The sequence below is a fragment of the Silene latifolia genome, chromosome 3, assembly GCF_048544455.1.
Source record: "Silene latifolia isolate original U9 population chromosome 3, ASM4854445v1, whole genome shotgun sequence".
Classification (NCBI taxonomy): domain Eukaryota; kingdom Viridiplantae; phylum Streptophyta; class Magnoliopsida; order Caryophyllales; family Caryophyllaceae; genus Silene; species Silene latifolia.
Window position 1 is genome coordinate 134,379,054 of NC_133528.1, and position 7,819 is coordinate 134,386,872.

General features: G+C 42.8%; 1 protein-coding gene across 1 annotated transcript; it reads left to right on the top strand.

The window, feature by feature from the left end:
- The first annotated feature begins 319 nt into the window (after positions 1-319).
- On the top strand, positions 320-1,850 carry LOC141649740 (uncharacterized). The gene is made up of 5 exons (XM_074458421.1): positions 320-544; positions 633-1,084; positions 1,171-1,230; positions 1,455-1,588; positions 1,799-1,850. The coding sequence occupies exons 1-5, from the start codon at positions 346-348 to the stop codon at positions 1,848-1,850; spliced, it is 897 nt and encodes a 298-aa protein (XP_074314522.1). The 5' UTR covers positions 320-345.
- The last annotated feature ends 5,969 nt before the right edge of the window (positions 1,851-7,819 follow it).

Consider the following 7,819-nt stretch of genomic DNA (forward strand, 5'->3'; position numbering starts at 1 on the left):
GTTTGGAAACTTGTTCATTCCATAGAAAATTTATGTGCTAAACACAATCTTGTGATTACTCTTAATGATATTAAGGCATTATATCATTTTAAAAATCCTTCTGTTGGTCGTTTTAATTTGAGAATTAAGTCAAAGATGACTCCATTAATTACTAACCTGGATTCTGGAGACGACAAGAGTTGGGCAAAGACTTTCCTGTTTATCCGGACTGAGACTCTGGGATCAGGCTTTGATTACCTGAGATATCCTAATTTGGAGAGTGGTAGGTTTCCTGTATTCTTATTTTGCAGTTATATTGAGTGAGAGTGAGGTATATAAATCTTACCTGTATATTTTGTTTCTGTAATGTTTGTAGCTCCTGATTGGAATCACGATCCTCTGGATGAAGAGGCTATTGCAAGGATAGATGCTTTCCTTGCCATTCCTGAGGAAGAGAGGACCTGGCCAGCCTGCTTGGGCAGGGAATTGTTGCCCCGGTATATGAAGACCAAGCTGACTGGGGTTAAAGTACCCAAAGGCAAGCCTAGCTCTACTGCTCTTTCCTGTATGCCTTCTACTTGCTTTTATGTTGGCTGTTGTCTTTCTGTCACTTTTTGGTTTAATATTTACGTATATATATTTTTTATATCCAGTGTTTAGATCTTCTGCTAGGCTGGCTAGCTTTTCTGCAAAGGATTTGAAGGCTGGGGTGGCTAGGATTGCTGAGCAGTCCAAGAGCCAGGAAACTAGTGGGAGTGACAAGACTTTGGATATCCTAATTTCTGATGTCCAGCCTCCTCAAGATCCGCCCAGGATAGTGTCGCCTGAGGTCGTCCAGGCTCAAAAAAGGAAGAGGGAAGATGTGATCTTGGAAGAGGAAGAGGGGGACAAAGAGCCTATTCAAGCTCAGCCTCTCAGGAGTATAAGGCAGGTGCCTGCTAGGATTGATGACATGGATGATGCCCGGGCCCGGATAGATGAGTTTTCTGCAAGGATGAGCGATCAACTGTTGTCTACTAGTACCCTTGATTCGTCTACCAGGGTGGTTTCTATTCTGACTTCTCTTGTAACAAGGGCTGCTGAACTCGCTTCCCAGGCTAGAGAGGTTAGTTGTAGAGGGATCTGTTTTTTATAGTTTATATGCTTTTTGTTTTACCTTGTATTTGCCTAATTGATTTTGTATGTACGCAGGGGTTGGATCTTTGGGTCAGCACGCTTGTCGGCTTAGGGACGCCTGTGCCAAGGTTACGAGTTTGGAGGAAAAGCTGGATAGGCTAAACCGTGACGCACTCATCCGGGGGTAATGAAGTGGTGCTCAATCTCGGTTGGCGGCAGCTAAGGAGTCAACCAGGGGCTGCTATAGTTTGTGAGGTGGTGCGAAAAATGCCGAGAAGGTGTCAGGCTGGAGTTGGAGGCGAGAAGCGAGGCAATGCGGGATCGTTGAAAAAGAATGAAGAGCTTGCTTCTTTGAAAAGGAGTTAGTGGAGGCGAGGTTGGCTGATGCAGCTCAGTACTTCTTCGGAAAAGGTCGGGTTGATGCTATGAGGGATCCAGAATCTGATCGGGCTGATTGGAATCCGGACCGAGATGAGACAGCTCTGGATGCTCAGTATCCTGATTTGGCCAACATGGGTCAAGAAGAAGAAGTGGATTCCCCTCCTTCCAAGGCAAAGTCTGGTGATCAGGAGATGGTGGATGGTTGTGAGTCGGTTACTGGCTCAAAAATAACTTAGTTTTTTCTTTTGGGTTTTGGTCTATCCAGGGGGAATGTCCCTGGAATGAATTTTTAGAGTTTTAAGGAATTTTTTGGCCCATCCAGGGGGAATGTCCCAGGATGGATGGTTATTAGGTGGGACCAGTATTTTGGGTGAATAAATATTTGGTCTTTGTTTTGTTTCTTTTTGTGTTTTGATAAGGTATTGATGTTGGATATGTCTTGGATCTCGGCGATTATTCGATCGATCGAGCGATTTTTGACCGGATCAAAGGCGATTATTCGATCGATCAAAGCGATTATTTGATCGATCAGGCGATTATTCGATCGATCAGCCGGCGATTATTCGATCGATCAGCGATTTGATGTGTTATGGGTGGGGTTGTTGCACATGCCTGGAGGGCTTATGACCCACCTATGTCATACAATTCAGGAATAGATTTTTAGGGCTTGTATGTTGAGCTCGATTTAAAGGCCTATTTTGCAACTGAATTTTGGGTATCAGTTGGATATTTGGTGGGGGTGGCCCCCAATCTTTGAGATTTGTTTTAATTAAAATGCAATATGTAAAACAAGTGTTGAAGATTTCGCTAAATGAATATGAGAATATAAATAAGTGTTTGGACATATAAATTGAAGAAATCATATACGGCATTTATTCATGTAATTGCAAGTATCATACATGTAGGTTCCAGGCAAGAAGTATTTGAAGTAAAAAGTTATACCTGGATTGTGCGATATATTCTATATGTGAAATAGTTTTAAATGTGTAATATTCCAGGCTCTCGGGATCATTTCGCCGTCCAGGGTTTGTAGTCTATAAGCTCCCTGGCCAACAATTGAATCAATCAGATAGGGGCCTTCCCAGGTTGGGGCCAATTTGCCAGCATTCTTTTCTTTTGTGTTTTGGAAAACTTTCCTGAGAACGAGGTCTCCTACCCTGAATACCCTGGCTTTTGAGTTTTGTTGTAGCTTCTCGCAACTCTTTGCTGGTATGCTGCTAATCTGATGCTTGCTGCATCTCTTAGCTCCTCCGTTAAGTCCAGGCTATCCTCCATTAGAGGTATGTTGTTTGTTGTTGTGTTTAGGCTACACCTGGCTGATGGAATGTCCACCTCAGCCGGAATTACTGCTTCACATCCATAGACCAAGGAATAGGGGGTTTGGCCAGTGGATGTTTTAGGCGTGGTTCTGTCAGCCCAAAGGACCAGGGGGAGCTCTTCAGCCCATCTACCTTTTCTTCTTTCCAGCTTTTTCTTTATACAGCTGATCACCACTTTGTTACTGGATTCAGCTTGACCGTTGGCTTTTGGATATCCTGGCGTGGATGTTACCAGATTGATGTTCCATTGAGCACAGAAGGCTGCTGTTCTTTTTCCCACAAATTGTGTGCCATTGTCGCATACTATTTCAGAGGGGATGCCATATCTACATATGATATTATGTTTGATGAATGCTATGACATCTTTCTCCTTGACTTGCCTGTATGATTCAGCTTCTATCCATTTGGAGAAGTAATCAGTCATTGCTAGCATGAAAACTTTCTGTCCGGGTGCTTGAGGTAGTTTTCCTACTATATCCATGCCCCACTTCATAAATGGCCAGGGTGCGGATATGGAATGTAGTTCCTCAGATGGCTGATGGATATATGGTCCGTGAATCTGACAGGCTTTGCATTTAGAGCTGAAATCCAGGCAATCGGCTCTTAAGGTGGGCCAATAATATCCTGTTCTGAGTACTTTGCTTGCCAGGCTTCTTCCACCTTTGTGATTTCCACAGTATCCTTCATGGATTTCTGATAATATCTCAGCTTCCCGTGGTTCCAGGCATCCGAGGTAAGGTCCGCCTGCGATTTCTTAAAAAGCACGTTGTCAATAATAGTATACTGGCGACTTTTATTTTCAGTGCTCTGGCATCTTGCTTATTTAAGGGTAGGATTCCTTGTTGTAGCCAGTCATAGTAAGGTTTCGTCCAAGAATTAGCAATGTAGATTGGGAAACTTTCATCTTGTTTGTTTATTGCAGGTTCTAATAAATGCACAATGGGTATTTTGTCAAAATCAAGGGGACTAAAGTTGGACCCTAGGCCGGCTAAGGCATCGGCCTGGGTATTTAAGTCCCTGGAAATTTGGTCAATATTAAAGTTTTTAAACTTTGATTTTAGCATTTGAACAACATCTAGGTAAAGCATCATTTTGGGGTCTTTTGCAGTATATATGCCATTTACCTGGTTGGAGACGAGAAGGGAATCAGTGCGTACCTTTAAATTTTGCACACCAAGATCAATACATACCTTTAATCCGGCTATCAGGGCTTCATATTCTGCCTCATTGTTGGTGGCCTCAAATGCACAACTTATAGCCTGTACTATCTTATCCCCCTGTGGTGATTTTAGTACTACACCTAGGCTTGTGCCCCTTGTGTTGGCTGCTCCATCGACAAATAGGGTCCATTCTAGGTCTGTTTGGTCATTTGGTCGGTTTATTTACTTCTTTTATTAGGTCGGGTTCTAGGGTCGGACTAAAATCAGCCACAAAATCTGCTAGTGCTTGTGATTTAATTCTTTGTCCTTGGTTCAAACGTTATATTGTATGTGCTTAGCTGGGTCGACCATTTGCACATTCGTCCAGGACAATTCGGTCTCCTAAGTACGGACTTAATAGGAAGATTTGTTCTAACTATTATAGGGTGACTTTCAAAATATGGTCTTAATTTTGTGCAACTCATTATTAAAGCTAAAACATATTTTTCTAGTAATCCATACCTGATTTCTGCATCCAGTAGACTTTTACTTACATAGTAGACAGTGGTCTTGTTGTCAAAATCTCTTTCTTTGACCGCACCGACAAGCAATTTTGTGGATCGACAGGTATACTGTCGGGGTTCATCTTTGACTGGTTTTGCCGTAAAGGGGGAGGATAGATATATTTTCAAGTCTTCAAAGGCAGCCTGATGATCAGGGGTCCATTGGAAGTCTTTGTTTTTCCTTAGCAGGTTATAAAACGATTTGCATCTTTCTGATGATCTTGAAATGAACCTGTTCAGGGCTGCTATCCTTCCAGTCAGTTTTTGTATATCTTTGACTGTCTTTGGTGGTTCTAGCTCCAGGATAGCTTTGATCTGCTCAGGGCTGGCTTCTATTCCTCTCTTTGTCACCATGTAGCCCAAGAATTTGCCTTTGAGACTCAAGTGGCATTTTTGTGGGTTGAGCTTCATATTGAATTTTTCCAATATTTGAAAGGCTACTTCCAGGTCTTTGACATGGTCTTCTCGTTTTTTTTTTGATTTGACTACCATGTCATCTATATAGACTTCCATGGTGTCTCCTATCTGATCTTTGAACATCATGTTGACTAGTCTTTGGTAGGTTGCACTGCATTTTTTTTTTAATCCAAAGGGCATAGCAAAGATAGCAATATATACCTCTTTCGGTGATGAAAGTCTGTGCTTTCCTGGTCTGCTGGGTGCATTTTTATCTGGTTGAATCATTTGGAGGCATCCATGAATGTCAACATTTCGTGGCTGCAGCAGTGGCATCTACCATTGCATCGATGTGTGGTAGGGGAAATGGATCTTTTGGGCAGGCTTTGTTTAAGTCGGTGTAATCTACACAGACTCTCCATTTGCCATTTTTCTTTTGGACGACTACCACGTTTGCAAGCCAGTCAGGGTACATCACTTCCCTGATCATTCCCATGTCCAGTAGCTTGTCAACTTCTTGGTTGATAATTTTGTGCCTTTCTGCAGCAAATTTTCTTCTCTTTTTTTTTGTACGAGGCTTAAAGGATTTGTCAATGTTCAACTTATGAGTAATAACATCAGCATCTATACCAGTCATATCAAAATGTGACCAAGCAAAACAAGACATTTTAGTTTTAAGAAAGTCGACCGATTTGGTCCGATTGAGTCGGGTGCATCCGACCCTACAAGTATTTTCTGTCGGGGTGCGGGTCTAATATGACTTCTCCTGTTTCCATCTGTGTTTGTGCTATGTATTCTTCCCTGACAGGTGACTTTAATTGCTATGCAAGGGACTTACCTGACTTTGAGGGTTTCAAAGCCTGAGTGTAACATTCCTGAGCAGTCCTTTGTTCTCCTCTAATGGTGGTTATCCCCCATTCTGTTGGAATTTTCACGCATTGATGATATGTTGATGGGATTGCTTTGACATTGTGGATCCATGGTCTGCCCAGGATTACATTATACGAGGATAAGCAATCCATTACTCCAAATCTCTCATATGAAGTCACGCCCTCCACATAGGTAGGCAAGCTGATTTCTCCCAGGGTGTTTTTTGTTTCTCCACTGAATCCAACCAGGACGCTGGATTTCTTTATGATCTTGCTTTCGTCTATCTTCATAGCTTTAAGGACGTCAAGCATCACCAGGTTGATTGAGCTTCCTCCATCTATCAGGATTCTTGATACTTTGGTCGTGCCGATTTGCATAGTGATTACCAGTGTCATGGTGTAGACTGATATTCTTGCAGATCCGAGTCATCAAAGGTGATAGCAGGCAATGACACGGGCTTGGGAGGAGGTTGAAGTCTGGATTCCCTGGATATCCTCTTGGCTGCAGAGCTGGTCAGACCACAGATTTCTGATCCTCCATTTATGAATTTGACTTCATAGATGGGAGGAGGAGGAGGAGGATCTCTGCTACTTCTTGGGTCTCTCTTGTTTTGTCCTTCATCTTTATTCTTTGGCTGCTGGATTATATCTTTCAAGTAGCCTTTCTTTAGAAGATATGCCACTTGTTTCCTGAGCTGAATGCATTCTTCTGTGGTGTGTCCGATGTCCTGATGGAAGTCACACCATCTCGTTGGGTCCTTCCTGGGGTTGTCGGACTTCTTTGGCCATCCGATTTGTATCTCCCAGGTTTTCCAGTGCGTTTGATTAATCCTGCAGTATTAATAGAGAAGTTATATTCGGGAATAGTTGGAAGGCTAGAAAGGTTACCTTTATGTTCTTGTGTCATATTGACTTCGGATCGTTCAGGCCTGGAATAGGGTGCTTGATCGGGATTGCCTCCTTTTCGGTAGGAGCTTTTCTGTTAGTATGTCCATAGCCCCGCTTTCCTCCGGATGAGTTCGTCCCGAAGTTGAGGTCTTCTTCTAATCTAACATGCTCTAAGGCGATGGATTGAACGGTGGCAAAGGTTGGACATGCTTTCTTGGTCAGATCCGCATAAATATCATTTTGTCAAGCGGGACTCCTTGCCTGAATGCTTCCACCTCTTTGTTTCTTCATCGCATCTTGGAATGGCCACCTTTTCTTTGACAAACGGCCAGGAATTCCTTGAGAGATTCTTCGGAAGTCGCTTTATCCTGAACAGGTTGCTTGGTCTCTTGGCCATATCTCTCCTACTTGCGAATTGTTGATTGAAGGCATTGATCAAGTCGCAAAATTCTTGATACCTCCATTTGGGAGATTGATGAACCATTGTAATGCTGCCCCCGATCGGGGGTTGTGCCAAAGCCTTTGCACATGCGGACTTGCCGAGTTCACTGGGTATTGAGGCGGCCAACATTTTTTGTTTAAATATGGCGACATGATTTTGTGAATCAGAAGTTCCATCATAAGTTCTCATGGAGGGGACAAGTAAATTTCTTGGGTAGATCAATCTTTGCAATTTCATCTGCAAAGGGTGAATCCCAAAGTGTCAATTTCTACTTCACCCAGTGGTCCGGTACTCGGGTATATTTTCTATTTTGTTGTGGAGTTTTGGATTTCTGAAGCATAGCCATCATTATTGCGGCTTCAGTTTTGTTTGTCTCATCATTGGGAATGGTTGGAGTGCCGGATAATGTATCCTTCTCCGGGGTTCCAAAATTAGAGAAGTCTATGTTTTTGATGATGGATGAGAATGGGGTTCCTGGTTCGAATCTGGTCTTGGAGCCCGAAGCCCGATTTTCCAATTTCTTCTTCAAAGCTAGACTCGATTCCTTGACCTATTGATTTTGCTTCACTGAGCTGCTTTCTCTTGGATTGTTTCCAATTCCTTGATTTTGGCCGAGTAGCCGCTAATTGTTGTTCAGCGGTGAGTTCCACCATTTTTGTGTGTGAATATTAATTGAGAGATAATAAGGAGAATTTTATTGGTTGAAGAACTAGATGCCCCACGGTGG

What these genes read in the sequence shown, in the direction of transcription:
- LOC141649740 (XM_074458421.1), top strand. Translation starts at nt 346, where the DNA reads ATGTTTGTAGCTCCTGATTGGAATCACGATCCTCTGGATGAAGAGGCT. An exon ending in TCGCTTCCCAGGCTAGAGAG is followed by an intron (nt 1,085 to 1,170) that starts GTTAGTTGTAGA and finishes GTATGTACGCAG; the next exon opens with GGGTTGGATCTTTGGGTCAG. An exon ending in CGCCTGTGCCAAGGTTACGA is followed by an intron (nt 1,231 to 1,454) that starts GTTTGGAGGAAA and finishes TTCTTTGAAAAG; the next exon opens with GAGTTAGTGGAGGCGAGGTT.